Genomic DNA, 26,888 nt, shown 5'->3' with positions numbered 1-26,888 from the left:
CTTAGGGGACATTTGGCAATGTCTGGTGACATTTTTTGGTTGTCATACAACTGGGGAGGGAAGTTGATTGGCAACTGGTGGGCGGAGGCCAAGGATGTTGCTAAACATCCCACACTGCACAGGACAGCCCCCCCCACCCCCACCCCCACAAAGAATTATCCCACCCAAAGTGCTGGCAAGGCTGAGAAACTCTGAGTCACATGTACATAGCACTATGTGAAGTAGGTCTTTGATGAACGCTCAATGCAGTCTAGTTCCTGCAATATCTACCAAGATGGGACACTGGACTGGGCTCTGAGACAAGTAGGGCTGGCAACACTGAGACGAACATCTTGAAATTCAGGGGATCTTGTGTGTCTGACCCGTCAGTGTATCTCTGGGTCCTGTCACATTGCTTGGCCATTACTCAAAGAGAGAAAGGAGCAAAGAGTATCTCCATCCCAGCGTTTGTAGGACTTTCAACCCAGCATCCTTTTGGTCCATATAGACAGTGTAAATGGCAAACCCACAGCAGATTCACTCCAGGCTTATTGCCCAAGGAGGACCTGGCAGAGAAGAGATGTTCAACCTGTGACCGGGACTCTTAGGATTGGTTGGGGGTGGCTCTCGGTACTCGATCCTGAGAAGCCATGCCAATGCTGAGGGCTGAGAAGTGAGGGGGAAGACGCCTCTCTGGAGAACATCAGGTGCCCCAGAGCATCCCTGCTTGCTGCTGGAGAAGGAGTTTTAACTGGGTTACAGCCAAGCTGTCTCCTGCTGAAGGTAATGCCTTGCGTGATACCCTCTCCAGGTGCCCTGTTGGCAGGGCTGAGTTGGGCTGCCCAGCCGAAGGAGAAGGACACGTGCTGAACAGACAGGCTAGCTAGGCTGCAGGGACCCTGCCCTGTGTGGTCCCAAGGAGGCCACGCCCACAGCAGGCTTCTCTGCCTCCTGAGCACAGCCCCGCTAGGGCTCCCCCTTGCCCTGTGCCCTCAGGCAGCCAGAAAGGTGGTCCTTGTTCCTGGATGGTGCTGGGTCCCCCTCCATCACCTCACACCCGCTTCCCTCAGCTCCTCAGATCGGTGACCTCCCTCCTCACTCCCGTTCCTCTCCACTTTCCATGCCCTTCTCTCCAGGGTGCTCAATAAATATTACTCTAATTCTGAAATGTGCGATCCCAGCCTCACCTAATTAATTTGGATACGCCGGAGGAAATGGGTTAAGGCCTGAGCTACTTTCTCACCGTAGGAAAGAAAATTGGTCACCAAGGAAGAATGAAGGGGATTTTGCGATAGAGCGGCCGTTTCTTTCAGGGATCGGAGGAAGGGGCAGAGACTCAGGAGAAGGGGAGAGAGAAGGTCAGGCAGTGGCAGAGAGAGCAAGGGAGCGACAGAGGGACAGAGGTGGAGACAGAGGGAGCCAAACAGATGGGAGAGAGTCGGAGCCTCAGAGCCAGAGAGCGGCAGAGGGCAAGATTCAGAGATGACGGAGTCAACAGAGGCAATGGCACGGGAGCAGGGCAGGGGTCAGAAACAGGCAGGCAGGCAGAGCCAGAGAGAAAATGGGACACAGAGTCAAAGAGAAACTCAGAGAAAGAAAGAGATCCACAAGGCAAGAGATGGGGAGAAGGGATCAGAGAGAGACCTTCCCAGGGAAAGAGAATCTGGGTGGGGAGAGAGAGACTGGCCAGTGAGGACTGAAGCCGGTTCCCAGCCAAGGGCAGCCCCACCCCACCCCCCATCCCCATGCCGACTACAGAGGTTCTAATTTAAGAGCTTGAAGAATCTGGTTCTTTGTCCTGCTCATCCCAACTCCCCAACCTCCCCCTCCCCCAAAGCCACTTCGCTGCAGTATCTGGATACAGGAAACAAAGCGATGCTTTTTGCCTGAATTATCTACCTAATTGTTTTGGTTCGCCGCACATGGATTCCTTGGCTTGCGTGAATGTGTGGCAAGCAGGGGAGAGTTAATTAATTGGGCAGCAAATCTGAGCAGGGAAAACAGTCATTCTGATCGCTCAAGCCAGGAAGTGTTCATGTTCTGCAGGACTCATTGCTTGTGTGTTAGCCATCTGCTGAACTGAGTCGCCTCTCACACGGGGAGAACACTGACCAGGTTCTAAGGGCCTCACCTGCCTCATCCGGCATGCTGCCTCTACCAAACCTGGAACCTTCGCAGCTATGGTTACCCCAATTTTAAACACGAAACTGAGGCTCAGGCTAATTCTAGGACCAAAACATCGATGGAATTGAAATGTCAACTCAGGGCTTCTTTGCTGGAGTCCTGATGTCCTTCTGATCACTGCGACTGCCTTTTTTATACATCTCACTTTCCTAGGAATTGTCAGCTTGAATGAGTTCTCCTAGTCTTTCCAGCTGAGTCTGCTAATTCAGCAAATGCCAGTTAATATTTGGGCGTGGAGAAACAATTAGTCAATGAGTGGTTCAGGTCAAGACCAATTATTCATTCCCTTAACACCTTGGTTAATGTTGTCAGTGGTCTCAAGGAATGAAAGTGCATTTGTATTTTCCTAAGTATTGAGTCATCACAACCCCTGTAGGGACCAAGCCCAGTCAACATTCTGATGTGTGCTACCTGCATTCAAGACATGAAATCTGTTTCAAAATGGCAAACGATTCCCTCAACATTAGAAAAGTAAACATAACCTTGGTTATAACTCTGCTTCATAGTCCTGCCAGCTCAGGAAATTAAAGGCTTTAATTTACTGAGCAATTACTGTGTGCCAGACATAGCGCTAAACTCTTTGATGTGTGATCTTATATAATCCTCAAAAGGACCCTATAGAGTAGGTGCTATTAGTAACCATAGTTTACTGATGAGAAAATTAAGACTAAGAGATGCTAGATATCTTGCCCGAGGTCACACAGCTAATAAGCGATAAGTCCAGATTTCAAATGCAAGTGGGTTCAACTACAGAGGCTGACTTTATACCACTGAGTTATCCATTCACCCATTTGCCTATTCATTCATCCGTCCATCCCATCCATCTACCCAAACATCAACCTACCTATCCTTCCACCAGTTCATCCATCCATCCTTTCATCTATCCATCCATCCATCTTTCCTTCCAATCCTCCATCACTTAATCATACTTACTTTTTCACCAACTATGTTCCTACAGTGGTCTTTGAATATGACATTGTACAGTGTGTTCAATCTTTAGTAGAAAAATCTACCCACACAGAACTCAGTGGTCACCCAACTGCCCATTTCTATTCACCTCAGTGAGTCATCGCCGTCAAAATCAATAGCGATGAAAGTTTTTACATTGTGTTAGAAGGCAATCTTCCATCAAATGAAACCCTTGAGTAGAACACCAATACACTTCATTAGACTTCTGCTCTGCACGAGCCCTACTCTACAGAGTTCTTGCCCTCCATCCAGAAGTCCCAGGACTTTGTGGAGTTTCCAAGTTTGAAAACAAATGTGGCAAAAGAGTGCCACATAAAATACCTGGAACTGTTTTGTCCTGATCATCACTCACTGAGCAGAAAGGAAAACTTAGCTTCCCCTTAAATGAAGTGGGGATGCTAGGAACACTTAGTTTATCTCAGAAGTCCTTTTGATCTCAATTAACATACTTTCCATGAAGATCCCATGTATATTTCTGCTCACTGAAGCAGAACAAGTGGAAGCCAGCCTTCTGCCTCTGCCATGTCTCTGGCTCTCAGGGCCACATAAATACCACAGAAGGGAGAAAATCAGTCTGCTGCTGCTGCTAAGTCACTTCAGTCGTGTCCGACTCTGTGCGACCCCATAGACGGAAGCCCACCAGGCTCCCCCGTCCCTGGGATTCTCCAGGCAAGAACACTGGAGTGGGTTGCCATTTCCTTCTCCAATGTGTGAAAGTGAAAAGTGAAAGTGAAGTCGCTCAGTCGTGTCCGACTAGTAGCGACCCCATGGACTGCAGCCCACCAGGCTCCCCTGTCCATGCGATTTTCTAGGCAAGAGTACTGGAGTGGCTTGCCATTGCCTTCTCCGCTGGTGTTCAGTACGTTTTTCAGTACCAAGAGCAAGGCATGCTGGAGAGTTGAGACTCTTAATCAGGACCTTTCTCTTTTCCGGAGGAGCAGGGAAAAAAATTATGCTTTTGGATAGGGATGATAAAAGGCCAAACAGATGAACTAGTCCATGAATAAGCTATTCTGGTTAACATTTTTTTTTATTCCTAACGACTAATGAGAACACTCTTGTTTTTGAAGAATTTTCTAAAAGCATTCCTGCCTAATTAAGTAGAGTATACTGAATATAATTACTTATAAAAAATGCAAGGTTTTTCCATGAGAGGGCCACCAACCTAATCTTTAGTTCTCTTCACAGAGAAAAACTCAGTAGGATGGAGACAGGCTGGGAAATGGAATTCCTATAAAAACTGCGGAACGAACCATGGAAGATTCTGACTGTTACTTCTGCGCTATTTCTGCTAAAAGTAGAGGGTAGCTGTTCCACTCTGGTTAAATGAAATATCCTGGTTATTTGAGTCCTGGATGACTGAGCCTTTACTCAACCCTGCCACTCAGAAAATAGCCAGCATCCTCTCCCCTCAGCTTCATCCTTATCTACTGGGCAGCCAGGGTGCTTTCATCCTGTGAAACACAGACTCCAGACAATTGAAGTGAATATATTTTTAATAAATACGGACCAAGGAGAATGGCTTGATTCAGTTCTCCCTTTTCCTGGTTCTCTCACAGTCCACTTGAAAAACACAGCTGCCAGCTTTATGTGCGCACAAGACTGCTCTCCACATACACAGAAGGCTCTGAATGGATGGCAAGAATCTCTTTTGTTGTGATAACAATGTTTGTGCATCTGCGCCCAGCCGTTCCCTAGGTCCGAGTTGTCCCCGGCCCAGTCAGAATTCATCACGGCCAATAAGCAGGGCCGAACTTAGCAAGGGAAAGCTCAGCTGGCCTGCTTTGCTTTTCAGGCCAGCAGGGCAGTCCCTGCAACCCCGTGGGCACCTGTCCCCCACGGACAGCCTCAGGCCTGGCACAGAGTCGACGCACATCCCCAGGATCCGCGATTCATCCCTAATAGTGTCTCCTTCCCACGCACCACCCCTTGTCTCACGAATCACGTGAATATCTACCCAGGCCTAGGAAATTCGGTAGCATCTATACCAAGCGCAGACTTTTTTGGAAACATTTGGATTGTCTGAGCATGCATCAAAGATCTGAATGGGTGAAGGGCAGCTACCCTTTGGAAATGGGAAAATGGAAATGCTACCAAGATCTGTTAGCAGGTGATAGACGAGCTAATAAATGAACCTGCCGCTGCTCTTATTGTTGATACTGTTGGAGTCATCTTCTCGATTTGCTATAAGCACAGGCATTAATCTATAGGAGAGGAAAGAGGAAGGTGGTATAACCTACTAACTAAATATGGGAGTCTGGACCTGGGTCAGAGTACCTGGGTCAGAATTCTGACAATTCAGGATATTGGTGAGTCTTCCCTACTGGTTCAGACGGTAAAGAATCTGCCTGCAATGAGGGGAACCAGGTTTGATCCCTGGGTCAGAAAGATTCCCCTGGAGAAGGGAATGGTTACCCACACTAGTATTTTTATTCCAAGGACAGAGGAGCCTGGATAGCTCTAGTCCATAGGGTCACAAAGAGTTAGACATGACTGAGTGACTAACACTTCTCACTTCACTTTCAGGATACTGGTGATCATGAGGTGGCTGCTTAAGTGCCCTGAGGTTCTGTGTCCTTATTGAAAAACTAAGGCCAAAATACTAAGGCCTCAAAATAACATCCACTTCTTAGGGTCATTACGAGGATTAAACAAGTTTGTATTTGTAGAGCACTTATAACAGAACCCGGTACCTTGTAAGCACTACTTAAATATTTGACTAATAAATAAATCCAAATACAACCTCCCAGGGCGTACAGAGGCTCAGCCAATAGAACCACGAGGAAAGCACATGTATACAGGTGGAAGAGGGGAGCCAGGCAGCTGACTCAGGCAAGCCAGATGGCAAAACGCCTGCCATGGAGAGGGAGCCACATGGCAGGCCTGTGGCTACGGGTCATCCTGGAAGGGACCACCTACAGCCCATATTTTCCACTCAGGCCTGAGGTCAGAAATGCATCTGGTCACACACCAGCTTTGCCAAACTCTGAACTTGGATTCTGCAAGCCAAATGCTGAGTGCCCATTCCTCCCTGCGAGACCATCACAAGTCAGGCCTTCCACTAGGGCACAAAAAGCAAAACAAGGATTCTGTCCAGGCATTAAAAGGGCAAATGGGTTAGACGGACCAGGGCAAGATTTTCTGCAAAAGATTCGGTTATTCTTTTTCTTTCTTCTTCCTACATCCCTTTTTCTTTTGTTTTCTATTCTCTTTCTTCTTTCCTTCCTTCTTTAAAAAAAAAATTATAAACATTATTGCCATTTCCAAGTTCAAGTACCTTCACATCAATGCAACTATTGAAAGGGTGGGGTACCCAAGGGTGGAGGTTGCTCCACTGTGCTTAGTCTCTCAGTCATGTCCGACTCTTTGTGACCCCATGGACTGAAGCCCACCAGGCTCCTCTATCCTTGGGGATTCTTCAGGGAAGAATACTGGAGTGGGTTGCAAGGCCCTCCTCCAGGGGATCTTCCCGACCCAGGGATTGAACCCAGGTCTCCTGCATTGCAGACAGATTCTTTACTGACTGAGCCTCCAGGAAAGCCTAAGAATACTGGAGTGGGTAGCCTCTCTCTTTTCCAGGGGATCTTCCTGACCTAGGAATCGAACTGGGGTCTCCTGCATTGCAGGTGTATTCTTTATCAGGTGAGCCACCAGGGAAGCCCATGCTCCAGTGGGCAGACCTCAGAGGGAAGTCAAAACTGGCATCCCACAAGAATTAACTGAACGAGAATTGCATCCGAGGAAGAGAACGTACCACCTCCAGGCGGAGAGGGAGCCCCAGCTCTAGACACACCTGGCGCCCAAAGGGAGAGGCACTAAAATGTGTCATCTGCCCCTGGGAACCAAGAGGGTCCATGAGTTTAAGATGTTAAAGACAAGCATTCGCAGGAGGCCACGTGCAGAGAGCATTCTTATATGAGTGGTGTGCGCGAGGAAAATGCATTTTCTCCGACAGCCCAGGGCTGCCACATGTGTAAGGACACAAGTTATCTCGGTGGACCTGAGCCTCCCAGGTGTGCTGAGAACAGAAGGGGCCAGAGAAAGACACGCCTCCACAACCAGAGAGCCCCACCCAGAGCAGGGCAGCAGGCCAGAGCAGGGCTGAGGGGCTCGCCACGGTCATGGGCACAGGAAGTGACAGAAGTTGTGACGAGCCTGCCTCCTGTCTTCAGGAAACGCTCTAAGGCAGAGAAAGATGGATGCCGACCTCCAGGAGTGAGAGGAAGGGGGCTTCGCTAGGGGTCCCTTGAAAGCCACCAAAGCAGGGCAAGGGAAAGAGGCCAAGGTCCTTTCCTGTGAGGATGCCTCTAAGGACATCCTTTCTCACATTGTCCATGGGGTTCTCGAGGCAAGAACACAGGAGTGGTGTGTCAAATGGACTCGAGTTTGAGCAAACTCCGGGAGAGAGTGAAGGACAAGGAAGCCTGGCAGGCTGCAGTCCATGGAGTTTTGGAATGAGTCGGACAAGACTTAGCCGCAGAACAATAACAAAGGACATCCTGTCTTGTCCTACAGTGGGTGCAGTGCTGCCGGGTCAATCCAAAGAGTGGTGTTGGGACGGTGATGCAGGAACAGACAATGGGGAAAGAACGGATGGAGGCAAGACAGCAATCTCTGTCCTCTTAAACCCAGAGACAGGGCCAGCCATCCTGTCTGCTTCTAGGTCCCTAACCTCTCATGCCCAGCTGGTCATCCTGTGTCCCAAGGGAGTGAGGGGAGCCCCACGTGGTGGCATAATCCATCAAAGCTGAGAGCAAGAGTTTACGGATTCTAAAACCTCAGGGAAATACAAAAGAACAGAAAACAAAAAGAAGGGAAATTAGTGGGAGCCCACAGAGGGAATGCAAAAGGGAATCTGAAGCAGCCCGACGGGCAAGCATCGCCAATCCAGCAGAAATGGGGGCGGGCTAGTAATCCCACTCAATAACATGACGTGGAAATTATAACACACTTGAAAGGAAATGCATTTTTACTGCTTCCTGGGCCACTGCAGGATTACCAAGTAGGCTAAAAAAAAAATTGATCTTCGGAGAGCTTATTGAACAGATAAGAATGATTTGTAATTAGCATGCCGATTGTCTGCAGAAGGGCCCGCTTGAACACAGTCTGTCTTTCTGCATGGTGGATGCACCCCGTATCATCCCTGTGGTCTCGTCGGAACTATCAATCTGTTCATCAGACAGAGAAAAGAAAAGCAACTTTTTATCAGAGAAAAGAAAAGCAACTTCACCGAGGTCCCATTTGGATAAATTTTGAATTAGCAGAGTCTGAATCGATGCAGTATAATGAAGTTAGAGCAGGACAGGACAAGTTTAAGAAGGAGGACTAGAGGAAGCGAGGAAAGGAATAAAAGAACTCTCAACAGAGAAGGAATCAAAAGAAGGACAGATGGAGACAGAGGCCGCAGTGGTCAAAGACACAGAAAGGAACAAGAAGCAACATTTTAATGATGTGACTTGAAAGACAGAGGGAGAAGCGGCAGATCCTCTGCTGAAAGCCGGGTTCTCTTCGCAGATGCTTGGGGTGGGGGAGGGGGCGCTGGCACAGAGGTGGGTAAGAAGCTGGCTGTTGAGGATCTGAGAACAGAAGAGCTGAGTGAGTTCCCAAAGCCTGAAGAGCCTTCCGAGCCGACGGGACAGCATTCCTGGGAATGTTCAGGCAGATTTCTCAGGATACAATAAAAAGGCAGAGAAGGTCCAAGAGGGAGGCTGGAGTCCAGATTCTTCCAAAAGTTCTAGAGTAGCTTCAGCACGTGGGCTGGGCCTCCTGCCCGGTCACTTCAGGAGGTGGGTTAACATAGGGCCACCTTCAGTTGCCCAGACATGAGGGTGACCAAGTCCAGAGTCCCTACCGACAGGATCCAAGGCTGATCAGAGGACTGAGGGAGCAAAGCGCTCCTGGAGACATCTTCTTTGCTAGTATAGGGTTCGGCCCCCTCCCTGCCCCACAGGACCTCAGAGTCCGGGGTGGGGGTCGGTGGATAGGTTCTGGACATATTCCCCTCCTTCTCGCTCTGGCACCTACTCCCAGAGTTCAAATCCCTCTTCGCTAGACCAGCAGGATGGAAGGAAGAGGAAGTGTTGACTGTCTGGATGGGAAGCCTCCTTCCCAGAAGAGGATATTTGGCTGAGGGAATGGCAACTCTGTCCAGAGGACAGATGTCCTAAGTAATGAGACTTTAATGTCGGAGCTAATGGGAACAGTACACGAGACCAAATGCCAAAAAAGCAAGGAAGAATGAAAGTGTTTGTGAAGCCTGCAGAAAGCTGTGACTCCCCTCCCAAACGCTGGGGAACGGGGCCAAGCTCGTGGCCACCCAGAGCCTGGCTGGAACTCAGCTTCCACGGGTCCCAAAGTGGGTACAGTGGCTCTGAGACAGGAGGGTCCAGGGTTCTCCTGCCCCTCTGACCAGGGTGGGGGCTGCAAACAGTGCCCAGAAACCTCCACGCTCCCACACCTGCCTTGATCGGAGGGTCAAGGACCTAAGCTGCAGACCCAGGAATGTGAGCTCTGCCAGGGACCACCACCATGGCTGTGACCATGACCATGACCACTGCCAGCGGTCAAGATGGCCGGAGCTAGAGAGCAAAACCCAGGGCTCTTTCCTTTTCATGGGCTTTTCAGGACAGAGGGCTTGAGGCCTGGAGAAGCAGAGAAACTCCAGTGAAGATTGAGGAATGAGAACACAGGGCTCAGAACATCAAGACGACAAAGAGCAGAAGTAGAGCGGGGAGGCAGGGTGAGCTGGCCGGGATTCTGGGTCTGGCGAGTGCTGTGCTCGATGTTATAAATGGGGCAGAGTGGGGAGCTGTGATAAATGGAGCTGTTTGTGAGCCGTACATCTTTGTAATTAAAACTGGGAATGGTGCAAGGTCCATCCTCTCGCCCCTCAAATCGCTTCTTTTCTCCAGTGCCCCTTTACTCTCAGGAGCCAGGACTCCTGCAGAATTGCTCTGGTTGGGGGGGGGGGGGGCGGTCCTTTCAATATTGCAAAAGTTTAAGGGGGAAGTTGTTTTACGGTCTTTTTTTTTTTTCCAATTAAAACCAGTGTGTTTTTACTTTTTACCTTTTCTTGGTATTGTCTTCACAATCCTCCACCAGTATAATCCATTCTCGAAGAGAAGCCCTTTACACTGCCTCAGGCACCTTATGCCTGCACGCGATGCACGTGAGGCCACCAGCCCAGAATCGAGGTACCCTGGTCCTTAGGTTACTCATCCTCCGGTTCCTTACGGAAATGACACATCTCAGGGGACAAGACCCTGACGCTGGGAAAGACTGAGGGCAGGAAGAGAAGCGGGCGGCAGAGGGAGGATAAGATGGTTGGATGGCATCATCAACTCAATGGACATGAGTTTAGCAAACTTTGAGACAGTGACGGACGGGGGAGCCTGCCGTGCTGCTGTCCATGGGGTCACAAAGAACTGGACACAGCTGAGTGACTGAATAACAACAGGGGACGATTTCTTTGCTTTCTCAAGTAGTCTAAGCATCACCAACTCATTTACGTTCTGGAAGGTGAGAGCCAGGTGACCTGCTGGCCCGCAAAGGAGACAGTGGCCAGCTATGGACTAGCTGTGTGATCTTGGGTAAGTTACTATGCCTCTCTGAGTTGATTCTGTCATTTGTTAAATGGGCTCCAGACTCAGGGTGGTAGAAGGCTGTAGCGAGCTCACGCGGGATGCCAGGTACAGAGGGAAGTCCTGGAGGAGGAGTGTTCTTCTGAGTATTTCCCCATTCCCTGCAACCCCTGCTTCATCCACGTGACCTTGAGTCCTCACTTAACTGAGCTCTCAGGTCCTCAACACCGGCCTTCTGGAGTGACGGGTGATGGGGTCATGCATCAGAAGCTCCAGGGAGACACTTCCGGACGCCTGAGCGGAGGGAGGGGGACAGCCAGCCGCAAAGCAGAACTGACCCCTCCCAGAGTGCTCCAGAGTGACCGTGTGGGGCTGGTGGGAGCAGAGGCTTTGCCCCAGCCCCTCAGCACCCACTGGCTCCCAACTGAGAAGAAGGCACCCTGCCCCACCCACAGCAGCGCAGCCCGCCACCTCCCCAGCACCAAAGAGGAACAAGACTTGGCCACAACTGCTACACCTGGTGGCTCCTTGTCACCTGCCCTTAAACTCAGCCTGGCCCATCCTGGCTCCATTTCTGTGATCAACCCCGTGGAATGAAAGTACTTTTGGGGGTCTGGGGAGGCGCGGTTAGCACACAAGGACTCGCCCAGCAATGCTCACCGGAAACCCCGTCTTTCTCTGCTTGCAAACTCTTCTGCTTCATCCGTGTCTGTGAGCCCAAGCGGTGACCTCATCTGAGTGCCAGACTGCAGAGGTGCTGGCATTTCTGACAGAGGGGAGGGAAGTCAGAGCATGGCAGGCACCTGGCTCTAATTCCCATGCCTGGCTGCATGTATCCCAAAGAAACTGGGTCCCTTTACCCTCCGAATCAAACTAGGAAAGTTGGGCTACCTGTCTACTATCTCACACAGAAATGTACGACCGTTTTTAATCTTTTCTGGGTAGTTATTTGAGCCCTTTGCTGCACATCAAACCCTTTTTTCCCCTCTCCCAGCTCCTCTGCTGTCTGCTGAGAGACACTGGGAGTGCATGAAGCTGTTTTTCTTAAGGGCAGTAATCACCCTTCCATGTAGGGAGGGGCCCTTTCCTAGTGGTCATCATGAGTAGAGGACTCGAATGCATTCAGTACCGGGATGCCTCCTCTGGGCACCTGCCTTTGGAGGCAGCTGACGCGGCCCCTGGGCAAGCAGGTCTCCCTCCCTTCTGATCAGTAACCAGCCGAACACCTCTTTCATTCATCAGCTTCAGCCCCACGACATCGATGCTTATAACCATCTACCCTAGGAGGATAAAAATATGCTAGCATGATGAAAAGTCAAAACAACACACATGGGCTCTGAAGCACTTCCAAGAGAGGAACCGTGGCGAAAATTTCTGGGGAAGAATCAGCAGGTGGCTTCCCAAGGTGACCACCGAGAAGGATGACACACGAGGACAGGTACATCCTGCTTCTTTCCCAGGAGGACTTGGGCATGTTGCAGGCAAAAACCCCAAACTGCAAGCCACAGGGGTGAATTTCAACAGAATGATGGAACCCAAGTTTCCAGCTTCATCAGTCATCCTCCTCGAAGCTTCTCTGGTCCCCTCAATTTATATGCACCCTGGTCCTGTGGTATCTCGGCCCAGAGCTGAGAAAGAGCAGGATGGGCACCAGGGAAGGTGCTTCCATGGGTCCTAGAGCTGTCTTACATGCAGGAGCCATCCTGGAGGACAGACCTGAAATCACCCACTTTGGGGGCCAAGGAATGTCTGGGGGCACTCTGAAAGTGAAAGTCAATCAGTCGTGTCTGACTCTGTGCGACCCCATGGGCTATATAGTCCATGGAATTCTCCAGGCCAGAACACTGGAGTAGGTTGCTATTCCCTTTTCCAGGGGATCTTCCCAACCCAGGGATCGAACCCAGGTCTCCCGCAGTGCAGGCAGATTCTTTACCAGCTGAACCACAGGGGAAGCCCAAGAATGCTTGAGTGGATAGCCTATCCCTTCTCCAGCAGATCTTCCCAACCCAGGTATCAAACTGGGGTCTTTTGCATTGCGGGGGCATTCTTTACCAACTGAGCTATCAGGGGTGCTCTGGTCTCTGGCAAAAACTGAAACCTGCATCTACCTGGTGGGTTCCAGAATCCCCACCCATCGCTGGGAGAGACAGAAGGCATTCACAGCCCATGTGTTTAATTACAGGTTTCTGCCCATAGTTTTATCCACAACCCATTGCTCTGGTTCACAACTCTTTGGCTTGTGCTGTATTTTCCTTCTTCAAATGGTCTGCATTACTTAGCTCTTATTAAAGGATCATAATAATAACCTCAGAGCAGGGTACTGCCCTGTACAAAGGAATTCGGAAAAACTGCCAGGGACCAAGGAAGTGAATGGAAGTCATTTTAGTGGACGGAAAAAAATGAATGGGAAAAGGGCTGAAAGAAAATGTAGGGAAGTAGGAGGAGGGAGAAGGCTGTCACCCACATCTCTGAATATCTGAAAGTTACCTGGTGATGACTAACACTCACGTACATAAAGTAAAATAGAAGAGCTTTTCCACTGGTGAGAAGACGAGGCTTGACCTGGTGGCGCAGGACACCAGCATCGTGGCTTCCAGTTCAAGATCGCTCATTCCCTCCCTGGACCCTTGGCATTGTCATCTGGCCTCCCTGGGCTCCAGCTGCTTGCCTTACAAAATTAGAGAGCTAAGTGAAATGACTAGACTGCAATAAAAACTCTCTGGTTCTGCGCCCATGGATGACAAAATAAAGTACTACTCTGACTCTTCAGAACATTTTGGGTTTACTTCCAGAAATTTAAATGTATATACAGAGAGAGATATAGATGAGGTTAGCAATGTGCCCTGAATGGGTGAAAAATAAGCCTGCTCAAGGCCCAGGAACTGAGACCTTCTGAGAGGGCACTGATAAACCTTCCCACCAAACCCTCGTCCCTATCTGCAGCATCTGAAAATGAAGATGCTGGCAGTATGGAGTCACAAATGTGACCTGGGGAGAAATAAAAGGTAGGTGTTTCCTAAGATAGAGCAAAGGTGGGGGGGAATCACATTTTTAAATGTATTTCAAACATAAACTTGGGCTCAGTGGTAAAAGAATCCACCTGCCAGTGCAGGAGATACTGAGGACACGAGTTCGATCCCTGGGTTGGGAAGATCCCCTGGAGAAGGAAATGGCAACCCACTCCGGTGTTCTTGTCTGGAGAATTCCATGTACAGAGAAGCCGAGTGGGCTACAGCCCGTGGGGTCACAAAGAATTGGACACGGCTGAGAGACTGAGTACACACACACAAATGAACGCAACCCAGGCCCTCATCAAGTCCATTAAAGTTCCCTGTCCCCATCACCCACCTGAGATGGTCTTTACACTAGGAAGTTCAAACCGTAACTCTGTGGCTCCATGGGATATATATTGTCAAGGGATGTAAGACAAAATGCACTTGAATTCATCCTAATTTCAAAAATAAGCTTCTGCGGGACTTTGAGTGGAGGGACGGGGGTGGCAGAGAAGGCCAGTGATGATACCCAGCAGCCAGGGGCTGGGAGCTCCTTCCAACACTCAGTAGGGATTCTCACTGAGGAGAGTCCTTCTGGGGAAGGAGCCAAACTGAAGACCTTGTGACCATCCCTTCAGGCCATGGAGAGCCAGGCAGAGGAGCTAGGAAGAGGAAGCTTCTTGCTGAGTAGTTCCCTTCTCTCCCAGACCCCAGGGCCTGTCCGGCTGGGATCATCTCTTGGTCAGCTCACTTTTTCAGCTCCTAACCACTGCTTCCTGCAGAGTTGATCTGAAATCGACCGCATGCTCACGCTGATCTCTCATTAAAACAGGTTGAAAACAATGCACTGGTCTCTTTCTCCTCCTGTGTCCGAGCAGCCGGAAACGGTGGGTCAGCTCTTAGGACCACAGCAGAAGGTTTCTCCAAATGAAAGTGCTCTGAGTGTGGGCAGGAAAGGGGACAGAAGTGCATGCCTTCCAGGGCTGAGGTGGGGGTGGAACACCCAGGAAGAGAGCAAACAACGTTCCAGGGAGGACTCCCCAAGTGCCAGGATTTTTGCATGGCTGATCCACTCCATCAAGAAGGAACTCTGCTTAGGGACTTCCCTGGCAGTCCAGTAGCTAAGACTCTGAGCTCCCAATGCAGGAGGCCCAGGCAAGATCCTTGCTCAGGGAACTAGATCCCACATGCTGCAACTAAAACCCGGCATAGCCAAGACTGGCATGCTGCAGTCCATGGGGTCACAAGAGTCGGACATGACTGAGCAACTGAACTGAACTGATATATGTGTGTGTATATATATATATATCTTTTTTTAAAAAAATGAACTCTGCTTAGCCTCATGGGTCAAAGGTAATAGGCTTACATTTTATGATTTGAAATGCTCCGTGCCAATAGCCAGTGGGAAGGGCTCATCTGTTGAATGAACACACATGCACATGGCTGCAGGGATCAGGAGGAAACCAAGCGCTGGGGATCTGGGCAATGCAATCCACCTCTGGCAGCTGGTCATCTTCCTCCCTTTCCTATTTTTGCTCCTTTCTGTCTTCCTGGTATCCTTCCCCTGACCCCTCCCCCCATAAGCCTTCTTAAATTCTTCCCCAATTTCACTTCTCTCTCTCTCTCTGAGTTTTTTTTTTTTAACTCCAAGAAAATGGAAAACATGCAAGGCTAAGACCTTCAGTCCAAGGCAAGATGCATTTTTTTCCTTTCCCTCAAACTGCTATATTTGAAGTTTGAAAAAAAAACAAAATACAAGTTGACTCTCGGTTTGGATCAATTCATTCTAGTGAGCCCACGGTGCTTCAAAAAATGGAGTGTTTGAAGTGATTTGACAATTCATTGCCCAGGAACCTGGGACGAGAACTCACTAAATCAGTTGGCAGAGTGGTCCCGCTGCCGCAATTACGTGGCCAGTGCGGACAAAACAGGGCTCTTCGGGTTTGTAATTAATTTCTGTAGGAAGAAAAGGTAGGACACAGTGTTCCCTTGATGTTTCTAGAAATAAGCAGGAGAAATCAAGATGTAGGCCCATTTTGATTAGGTTACCTGGGGTCACGAATACACTTCCTTTTCCCTAATGACATCAGCTCAGGTTTTTCTTCCCACAGCCCTAAGCACTTCTCCATGCCCATCTGTACCTTAAATTCCTCCATCCTTTATCCCTGGGCAGGCAGAGTGAGGACCCCGGGCTTCTCTGGCCTCACCCACTGCACCTACAGCATCCTAAAAGCTTCCTGACCCATCTGCTCATTAGCCATTAAAAAGAAAAGCTACACTGTTCCTCCCTCAGAATGATTCTCATCTCCAAGACTCTAATGAATCAACACAGGGCGAGGAGGAGGAAGGAACGGGTTGGAACGTGAGCAGGCTGGTTCAGAACTGAGTGTCAACAGGAAGCCCTTCTCTGAAGCCGAGTTCTGGGCAGAGCCCCTGCCCCTGGAGGCATCGGCAGGCCCTCACTGAACAGACAGCCCCAGGGAAGCATCGCCAAAGCTGTTCGGGAACACTGAGCTCAGCGGGGATGACCTGTGGTCCGGCAGCTTGAGTCTCAGCCTGGGCAGGTGCAAAGGGAGGGCCAGATGAGGCTGAGATCCTGGTGGGAAGGGGGGTCCCAGGTGGGAAAGGCAAGCGCCCAAATGTCCAGGGCTCTCCAGAACCAGAGCCCGGCTCCGCCTCTGGTCCCCAAGGCCATCTCTCTCCCCGCCCTGGGGTCCAGCTAAGAGTCCGTGCTCACATGCTCCAGTGTGAGAGCTGGTGGGTTCCTTGCAGATGCGGGGCGCAGGGGGATAGCTCACACAGACGGCAAGGTCTAATCACTTCTGGAAAAGACTAAATCTGTTCCTCCCTGTACGGGCTGGAGAGGGGAGAGGGAGGCCCACCCTGAGGGGTGCGTGCAGGGCAGGCGGAGGGCCAGCCAGGCTTGGACACCCGAGAAGGCAGATGGTCCATCCTGAGGCACATCCTTCTTTTGACCCTTCTATCACTCCCACAAACATCCCTCCCGCTCAGCCCGTCTGCCCATCTACCATCTTCACAGAGGCTCACACGCTGGGAACAAGTCAAATAACCTTTGCTGTCTCAGAAAGGAAATGCCTTTGCTGAACTATTTCAAGGAGTACGGAACAGAGCCCACGTCCCACCTCCTCCATGGACCTCTGAGGAGTACACATTCCTTCTCCCTCACTTTCTCCAGGGAGGACTCATTACAGTGTGAATATTTATCTCTTTCTCTAGCACCCTCTCTTTTTCCCCTGCCCAACAAGACAATCTGCACCCCAAACTCCCTGGGACAGCAAGCAGCGACCTCCAAGCAAAGTGGGAGCGTGGTGGTACCATGCAGGCACACCCGGGAGTCAGTGGGCAGCTCCTGCTAATATGCAAACTCACCCTGCCATGCCTGGCGAGGGAAAGGTCCGGGTGGGCTGCGATGTGCCTAAGTGGTCCAGAACTGAAAAATAAGTTCCTCTGATCTGCCCAAGGTCACTCGGTGAGTGTCCTAGATGGCTCACTCATGCTCCGTCCCCTCCCGGACTCCCTTAAACACAGAGATGGGCTCTGTCCCCTACCTAACAAGCATAAACACGACGGCTTCCCAAGCACTGATCAGGCAAGCCTGCAGCTGCTGTTAGAGGTGCTGTGAACTGAATAAAATCAGGAGGTGAATTTGAGGGAGAAACAGCCCACATTTACATAATGGTCTGAGGGCCGAAACTCATCACCCTTCCCATGGCTACCTCTCTCCCCCAAGCTCGGAGCGAAACGGCCCCTACCGCATCACACTGAGCCGCACACCCATACACACACTAGTCACCCTAGTTTGGGGTGGACTGGGGATTCAGTGTGGTGAGGCGACAGGGACGTCTCCCTCCAAGGTCACAGCCCACAGGACAGAGGCCAGCGCCAGCCTCCTCAGGCCACCTGCATGCTCCCAGAGGATGATGAATAAACTCAGTAAGAGGTAGAGGAAAAGGCAAGGGACAGGTTTCCCCAAGGGGTGCAGACAAGAACGGCCTGCGGATGAGAGAAACCCAAAGAAAGCTTCGTGGGAATCAGCCAGCCGGAGACCACAGCCAGCCTGGAAAGTGTGATGAGAGGCCAGAACAGTCAAAGAAGGCGAAGGTGGACAACCTGGGGACCCCGCACACCTGCTTCAGGAAGGGGAGCCAAGATAGAGAATTCTTTGCCAGATGAGACCCGAAGGACAGAGTGCCTTGCCCTTATTTTGCTCTCCACCCCCCGACCCTCTGCTTTTAAGAGCCAGGGCTGACCACAAACTATTTGTCACAACTCCTCCATCATTTTCCCTCCAGCCACTGACTTATTCCTTGAGCGACAAGGTGGGGGTGGGATGGGGCAACGGTGCTTCAGGGTTAATGAGCGATGACAATAAACCCATCTCCTTTCGGAAGCTCAGTTCTAACACTCAAGTTTGTCAATATTAAAGCACCCATACTTTGTGGATTTTGACTCAAAATTAGCCACAGAGCATCATCTTTTCTCAACACCCTCAGTATCCAGGGGGGAAAAAAAAAGAGATGCCCAGAAATTTCTATCTGCCTCTCTCTCTTCATCAAGGTACAGGTGATTAATGTCCTCAGCAGTGAGGGAAGAAGGTTTTCAGGCCAAAAGGATAACAAGCCGAGTGCAGAGATGAGCTGAAGCTCTAGGACTCTGGGTGGGAGCCTGCAGGCAAACTCAGAAGGAGGGCTGGTCTAGGGGGTGGTCACCATGACTAGGGCAGTGCCCACATCATGTGCCAGAAATGGAGGCACGTTCCAGGGCACGGTTCATTCCTTGAAAGACTCTGCTGAACCATGTCCAGCTATTCATCAGAGCTGAGTTTGTGTCCCCTGGGTGCATGGTTTCCTGAGTTGTAAAGAGAGCCTGGTTTCCCCATTCCCTCAGCTTGGACCTCCCAAGGGGTGCTCCGGAAGTTAGGGCTGCGGGGTGGGAGGCAGTACGGATGGAACCCTGGACAACCATATCTTGAACCCTTGGCATAAGTTTTGGCAGGAGGCAGCCCCCCACTGCCTCCCTGGTGTAAGCAGTGAAAGATGCCCACCGGGTTGAACATAGCAAAAAGCATTCACTCTGAGTTCTGCCCACGGGGCTTAAAAGAACAAGTCCTCCAGTCTCAGCAGGGCAGATAAGCATCCCACTCGGCAGGATGCAATGAAGAGAAACCATCTGCCCTTGGTCAAGACGGAATGCACAGATTTGAATTTCTGCTTACCCAGGAGACTCCCTTTCCCTATCACCCCCATCTCTCTAAACACTCGGGAACATTCAGTCCACACTCTTTTCAGTAAGGTTCCGACACTGTTCAGCTCCCTATATCCAAGATGACTGCCCTGGCTTGATTCAAAAAACTAAATGCAATAAGCGCCTACAGCGAGGTGCCCACCTGCCATGAAACCTGCACCCTGGAACCCACCCGGGATTACTGGAAGGTGCTCAATTCTTACACTCAAACTCGGGGATTCCACCAATATCTATTTGGCTCTGTAAATGTCCCTACCAACCAAAGCTTGCGTTCCCGGTTCTGAAGAAAGGGAGCAGAGGGCGCCGAAGGCTCTGATTTATTGCCTGTCAAAGAGGCAGGGGAGGGAAGTTGACTTAAGAGAGTGGAGGCGGCCCAGGGAGGGCGGGGGGTGAGATGCCAAGAGGACAGGGAAGCCTGAGAAGAGGGGTGAGCCGCCGGGAGGGAGGCTGGGGGGACGGGCGGGGTCCCCCACCCACCCGGGCGGCCGCGCTCACCTGTGGATGTTCATCTCCCGCGGCGGGCGGTGGGCCTTGTCGTAGGAGACCTTGGCGAAGACGCCGGCCACGATGACGAAGGCGATCACCCCGCAGGTGATGTAGACGGTGAAGTTGGTCTTGTCCTTCTCCGGGTCGTACTTGTTCTCGGGCCCCGGCGACACCACCTTGGTGCTGGGCGTCTGCACCCACACCGGGCTCTGGTAGTTGGTGCACTGGCGCTGATCCAGCTTCTCGTGGCGCTTCTTGCAGCAGAAGCGGTAGTAGCAGGTGCCGCAGCAGTACAGGTAGCCGCTCTCGCTGTTGTTGCACTCGAACTCCTTGTCGTACTGGCCGCTCACGTCGTAGTAGCCCCAGCACGTCTCGTAGGTGACGGCCGCGCTGGCCGCCGCCACCGCCGCCGCTGGCTGTCCCCGCCGGCTCCCCGCCTCCGGGCCGCCGGGCGCCCGGACGGTGCCGTTCAGCTCGCGGCCGCCCCGGGCCAGGGCGCCCCCGGGCCGCCGGCCCCCGACGGCCGCGGCGCCGGCGCTCAGGGTCCGGTTGGCGGCGCGGCCGCGGGCGCCCCAGGCTCCGGGCAGCAGGTCCAAGGGCTGGAGCGAGAGCAGCGGCAGCAGCAGCAGCAGGAGGCGCCGCAGCGCCATGGCGGGGCCGGGCGGGAGGGCGCGGGAGGCTTCCGCGGCAGGCCGCTCCCCGGGCCGGCCGGGCTCCGAGGGGGGCCGCGCGGGCCGGGCGGGCGGCGCGAGGCGGTCAGCGGCGCCTGGGCGATGGCGCCATCGGGGCGCTGGCGGGCGGGCGGGCAGGCGGCGGCGGCAGCGCGCGGTGCGCACGGACCAGCCCAGCGCGGGCGGCCGGGGCTCAGGCTGCGCGCCGGCTCCGCGCTCCCCCCGCGGGCTCGGCGCGCCTCCCGGGCAGCCCCATCCCCCGCCGGCGGCGGCAGCGGCGGCCCCGCGCGCGGCTCGGCTCAGGCGGGACCCGAAGCGCGGCTCCGGGCGGCGGCGGCGGCGGCGTGGCCCCGTCCGGGCGGATCCTGCGGGACAAGACGGAGAGCCGGTCACGGGGTGGGGCGACCGGGAGGCGGGCGGCGGGCGGGGAGGGAGCGCGCAGCCCTCGAGGAGCGAGGCTGGGGCCGGGAGGGGCGCGGAGCCTGCTCCCAAGACGGGGCCCCGCGGCCCCGGGGCGCACCGGCCGGCCGATCCCCGGCCGCCGGCCTCGCGCGCGCGCGCCCCCGCCGGCTCCCAGGGACTGAGCGGGCCGTGGCCGGGGTCGGGCGGCGAGCGGGGGAGCGCGCGGGGCCCGACCTCACTCACTCACCATGCCCGGCTGCGACTGCAGAGGCGGCGGCGCGGCGGCCGGAGCGGGCGGGCGGGCGAGCCGGAGCCGCCGGCTGGCCGCCTGCACTAGTGCCGGAGCGTGTGCGAGAGGAGCGAGGGAGACACGCACTCACACACCCGCACACGCGGGAGCGCCGCGCGGGGAGGGGACGGCCCGGCCGGCCGGGGAGGGGAGGGGAGCGGAGGGGCGCCGCCGCTCGCCGCCGCCCACGTCTGCGCTCCCGGGCGCCCGGGGAGGGGGCGCTCCTCTCCGTGGCTCCCCGCTCGCCGCGCGAGCTCCTCTCCGAAGCTCCGCGTCACCGGAGGCCAGGACGCCGGTTCATTCCCACGGCGAAGAGGGGCCAGGGAGCCAGGGGTGTGAGGAGGGGGGCGTCCCCTCTGGAGCCCGCCCGCTCCGGCCCGGCCCGGCCCGGCCCCGGGCTCGTGGCCGCTCCCACCCCTCCCCGGTCCGGGCCTGCGCGACCCGAGCGGGTGTTGGGGTGTCTGCGAGCCTTTGCCTCTCCCTAGTGGCCACGCTCGCAGCTGAGGGACGCGGTCAGGCCCATTGCTACAGGTTCCTAAACTGAGACCTGGGGTCACGTGGCTCGCCTGAGGTTACCGAGCCACCGGCGAGCGGGGCCTACGAGCTCTCCAGCCTTGGCACTCTGCTCTCCCACCGGTCCTCTATCCTCCCTCGTGCATACAGGCAGCCCTGGGCAGGCCTCGTTTCCTCTTTCTGGGACTTTCCCCAGAGCGTCGGGGCAGAGTTAGAAAATGTCTCTGAGACTCAGCTTTGAAATGCCTTCGCTTTAGCTGATGGGGGCCGGGGGTGGGGGTGATGGAGAAGGGGGCATTCCTGCGTGGTTACTAGTTGGGTCTGTAGAAAGCAGGCCTGGGTCTAACTTTCAAAGCCATGAAGCCACCCAAGGGGGAGTTATAATCATCATCTGACCATGATGTGTGTGGGGGGAGAGGGGGCAGGAAGGAAAATGAGAACGAAAAGTAACGTCCAAAATTCTGCCCTGTCCCAGCCTTGTGAGCAAGTGCCCAGGTGCTTAGGTTGGAGGCAAGGGACAGATCCTCCCCGAGTGGGCAGTAGAGATTGTCCCCAAAGCTGTCCATATAGTCCCAAGTGTGACCCAAACCAAGGACCCCTGTGCAGGAGAGGCAGAGCACCTCTTCCCCCATCAGGAATGCATCAACAGGTCTGAAACCCCGATCCCCAGACAGCAGAGGGAAGTCTGGATCCTGGGATGGGGGCTTTCACAAACTGCCCTGCCAGCCCCCCACTTGCTACTATCTCTCCATCTGCTCCCTCTTCTCCCACACCCTCTGCCACCCACCCCAGCCCCAATTCTCTCTACTCAGCCACCGCCTTCTTTTTGATGACTGTTCAAGGAGCGTTTATTTAGTCAGTCCTTACTCTCTAGACAGGGGCTAAGTGCTGAGATAAAAGTTGGACAAGGCAGTCTGTTTCCTCAAGGAGGAGGACCTTGTAAACCATTGGGCAGGCAGATAACAGATTGAGGACCTTATCCCTGGTTACGTCCCATGACAAAGGGGGCACAGGGTGCTCCAGGAGGCACCCCGGAGAGGAAAGGTGGGTCAAAGGCAGCTTTCTCCATGAGGTAAGGAGCAGAGTCTCCAAGGACTGAAAGTTAACACAGCCAACAAGAGTGAAAGGGCACTCCCTGTCAGAGGGACCAGCGCTCACAAAACCCAGCAGACAGGAAAGAATGAGGGTATGTGAGCCTGGGAGACAGTAGCTGAGCATAAACTTGGAGGGAGTCTTCCAAATAAAGCTGGCAGAAGGGGGTTGTATTCCCTGCCAAAGAACTGGAAATTATCCTCCAGTCGATGGGGAACTATTGGTGGGTTTTACTCAAAGCGAAGACTGTCAGATTTATGTGTTCCCTCGATCTCTAAGTCTGCTGGAGTAAGGAACACTCGATTCATACTCTTCTGAGAAGAGAGATGTGAAAACCTTTCTGATAATCCAGGTAAAACATGATGAAGGGATGAAGTAGGTTTCTGGTAGTTGGTGGTAAGATGGCAGGTTCAGAACAGCATTTAGCAATGGCCATGTTGATATGCCCTAAGGGCCATGTAAAGAGCCCTAAGTGTTGCAATTCAGCACAAGGATTAAGCTCAAGAGAACAGATAAGAAAAGTATATACATTTGAGAATCATAACATATGCTTGTGCATTTGGGAATCATAAGAACATATTCTTTACTTTCAGATTATGTGCGATTTTAAAGCCAATCACTTCCTTTTCTCTTCCCTGAGCTTTCACCTCTCTGTCATTATTCCAAAATTGCCTCTTCTGTATCTGGGAGCTTCCTAGCAATGGATGGAAATGTGCCTTCCTCATGTGGGACTCTAACAAGATTTGATTAGTAGCACTTCAGTTCCGTGTCCGACTCTTTGCGACCCCATGAATCACAGCATGCCAGGCCTCCCTGTCCACCACCAACTCCTGGAGTTCACTCAGACTCATGTCCATAGAGTCAGTGATGCCATCCAGTCATCTCATTCTCTGTTGTCCCCGTCTCCTCCCAACCCCAATTCTTCCTAGCATCAGACTCTTTTCCAGTGAGTCAACTCGTCGCATGAGGTGGCCAAAGTATTGGAGTTTCAGCTTTAGCATCAGTCCTTCCAATGAACACCCAGGATTGATCTCCTCTAGAATGGACTGGTTGGATCTCCTTGCAGTCCAAGGGACTCTCAAGAGTCTTCTCCAGCACCACAGTTCAAAAGCATCAATTCTTCTGCGATCAGCTTTCTTCACAGTCCAACTCTCACATCCATACATGACCACGGGAAAAACCATAGCCTTGACTAGACGGACCTTGGTTGGCAAAGTAATGTCTCTGCTTTTTAATATGCTATCTAGGTTGGTCATAACTTTCCTTCCAAGGAGTAAGCGTCTTTTAATTTCATGGCTGCAATCAGCATCTGCAGTGATTTTGGAGCCCAAAAAAATAAAGTCTGACACTGTTTCCACTGTTTCCCCATCTATTTCCCATGAAGTGATGGGACCAGATGCCATGATCCTTGTTTTCTGAATGTTGAGCTTCAAGCCAACCTTTTCACTCTCCTCTTTCACTTTCATCAAGAGGCTTTTTAGTTCCTCTTCACTTTCTGCCATAAGGGTGGTGTCATCTGTATATCTGAGGTTATTGATATTTCTCCCAGCAATCTTGATTCCAGCTTGTGCTTCTTCCAGCCCAGCGTTCCTCATGCATATAAGTTAAATAAGCAGGGTGACAATATACAACCTTGATGTACTCCTTTTCCTATTTGGAACCAGTCTGTTGTTCCATGGCCAGCACTTAGTAAGGAAAATTGCTTCATCTTTTCAGACCACCCTCACAAATATGTTCTGAACCCCTACGCTTGTAGATGGTAGGTAACATCAACAATCTCACAGAAAATAGTAGATCTCAGAATCAAACAGGATGTTGGGGATTATCTGTTCCTACTCTGGGGCCTCCCAGGTGTCTCAGTGGTAAAAAATCCACCTGCCAGTGCAGGCGACACAGGTTTGATCCCCGGGTCAGGAAGATCCCCTGGAGAAGCAAATGGCAACTCACTCCAGTATCCTTGCCTGGGAAATCACATGGACAGTGGAGCCTGGAAGTCCATAGTCCATGGGGATGCAAAAGAGTTGGACATGACTTGGCAACTAAACAAGAGCAACAATGCCAACTCTTACCGCATGCAGTACAATTTGCATCTTACTGACACTTTGCCCTTTGCATTTGACCAGGATGGTGGTCCACCAACACTCATTACTCTGTTTCTCCTAATTTCAACACCTGAGTCGTTGATAGTATGGTAACATCTTTCCTTCGTGGATGTATGTGACTTACTAAAAAGTGCCTGAGAAGCATCATCTTCTTCGACACCTGTACCAACTTCAGACTGCTCATAGGCTCAGGAGACAGTGACCCAATCCCTGGCTCTAGAAGATGGATCCCAGTTGGGCTGAGCCAACCGTAATAATCCCACTCTTGTTACCAACTTGGTTAAGAATGGACATGTGATCCAGTTCTGGCCAATGTGAAGTGTGGGAACTGTTGGCAGATTCTGGGGACATTTTTCTTGCTCTGCTTTTTGAAGTGTTGTTTCTATGGATGTTATGACCTTATGGGGGCAAGAGAGTGGACCAAGGAGGGACAGAAACCGGTCATTAGTTGAAATTGCCATTCAGTTTGGTAGTCATTAGTGCTACTTATGAAATATCTCTGCCCTTCCAGGCAGATGGTAAGAATTGCAATTCCTGGCCCTTTAGTGAGTAGGAGGGGAGAGTGACTTAATATACCACTGGTCAAAAATCATGAGCATAGAGGGGTGGGATGGGGAGGGAGATGGGCGGGAGGTTCAGAAGGGAGGGGATATAGGTATACCTATGGCTGATTCATGTTGAGATTTGACAGAAAACAGCAAAATTCAATAAAGCAATTATCCTTCAAGAAAAAGTAAACTAATTTAAAAAAAATCATGAGCAAAGATGATACATGTTCGTTCTGAACCAGAGCACCTGGTTACTGCTTTAAGATACCGTAGAGCTCTCGTTTTCTCCTGGTGTGGTGATCAGCAATGCTCCAGGTGGGAGTGGCTTTGTTGTCCTGGAAGTGATGTCAGTGAGGAGAGCCACACAGTTAATAAAAATAGTGCCCCACTGTGGACGTGCAGCCTGAGTGAAAATACCCATTTTATTCTTAAAGCCACTACAATTGGGTCTGTCATTGCAGTGTATCCTAACATATCCTGACTGATACACTGAAGCTCACAGAAGGGACGTCATGGAGCCATTCAGGGAGTTTTGCCCAGGGCTCTCACAATGCCAGTCTTCCAATAACATGAAATAATTAAGCTTCCTACGTCAAAGCTTCTTTGACTCCAGAGTTCTTACTACAAGCAGGCAAAGGCAATCCTAACGGATATATCATGTATTTTCTATCTCCATTCTTGCTTAGGGTTTCCACCTAGCTATGGCAGACAAACGATGGCCACTTCTCTTCACAAGATGTGGCATCTGTCCTCCCTTTGAGGCTAGGCCAGCCTTGTGACTTGTCTTGACTGACAGCATGTGGCGGAAGTGATGCTCAGCCAGTTTGAGTTTCGCCATTACCAAGCCCGGCAACGTCTTCCTTTGTGTTCTTGAGATTGAGCCGCTGTATGAGAAGCACAGGCTGCCTGTTATGTTCAATGATGAGGAATGACGCCACCATGTGAAGAGAGACCCTGGGGAGACGAGGTGCTTGCTACCTTTGGCATCGGATTCACACCTGAGCTCCCAGTGGAGTGAAGAAAAGACTGGACCCAAGTGAAGCCAGAAGAAGAATCATCCATCTCAGCCCCAGACAGCCCACGGAATCATGAAAAGTGACAGATTAGTGTTGTTGTAGGTGTCTGAAGCCACTAAGTGTTGTGATGGTTTATTACAACACAACAGACAGCTAAGGCAATCCACATATCACCGCATAGACGCTGAACAGGAATGTATGAGCTGCAACTTCTGGCCACTAGATGTCTGAAGCTATTTTTCATGAGCTGCTGTGTGAGTTTACTGGGGCTGCCTTCACAAAGGACCACAAACTGGGTGGCTGGCAGAACAGAAAATGATGAGTTCACAGTCCTGGAAGCTGGAAGTCTGAAATTAAGGCAGGGTTGGTTCCTTCTAAGAGCTGTGAGGGAAGGATCTTTTCTAGGTTGTAGATGGCTGTCTTGCACCCATGATGTTCTTGTATGCATGTGGGGCTCTGAGTTCCCCTCTTTTTATGAGGACATCAATCATTTTGGATTAGAGCCCACTCCAGTTACTTCATTTTAACTTTATTACCTCTGTAAAGATCCTGTCTCCAAATGAGGTCACATTCTGAGGTACTGGAGGTGGGGACTTCAACTTATGAATTTGGGGGAGAAGGGGAGGTGCCATTCAGCCCACACATATGATGAAAGCAAGGGTGATGTGCGCTGTACAACACAAGATGAAAACGTGTGTGCGGATGAAGAAGGAAAGAAGAGAGGTCAGTCAGGTTTGCCATCTTTCATTAGAGAGATGTTAGAGAATTGCAGTTCAGGCCGTGTTGGAGATGAGTACTC

At 51.9% G+C, this 26,888-nt stretch overlaps 1 protein-coding gene across 3 annotated transcripts in view; it reads right to left on the bottom strand.

The window, feature by feature from the left end:
• The window catches only part of SHISA6 (shisa family member 6), a 261,715-nt gene extending 241,350 nt beyond the window's left edge, over nt 1-20,365 (bottom strand). For all 3 annotated transcript variants that reach the window (XM_088828461.1, XM_055407298.2, XM_088828462.1), the window contains exon 1: nt 19,466-20,365. In XM_088828461.1, coding sequence (XP_088684587.1) covers nt 19,466-20,106 — 641 coding nt within the window. In that variant the 5' untranslated portion in view covers nt 20,107-20,365. The remainder of the gene's footprint in view (nt 1-19,465) is intronic.
• Between the last annotated feature and the right edge of the window lie 6,523 nt (nt 20,366-26,888).

Source organism: Moschus berezovskii, chromosome 20 (genome assembly GCF_049115385.1).
Source record: "Moschus berezovskii isolate FMDL1 chromosome 20, NW_MosBer_1.0, whole genome shotgun sequence".
Lineage (NCBI taxonomy): Eukaryota > Metazoa > Chordata > Mammalia > Artiodactyla > Moschidae > Moschus > Moschus berezovskii.
Note: the sequence above shows the minus strand (reverse complement) of the source record. Positions and strands in the feature narration are given on the sequence as shown.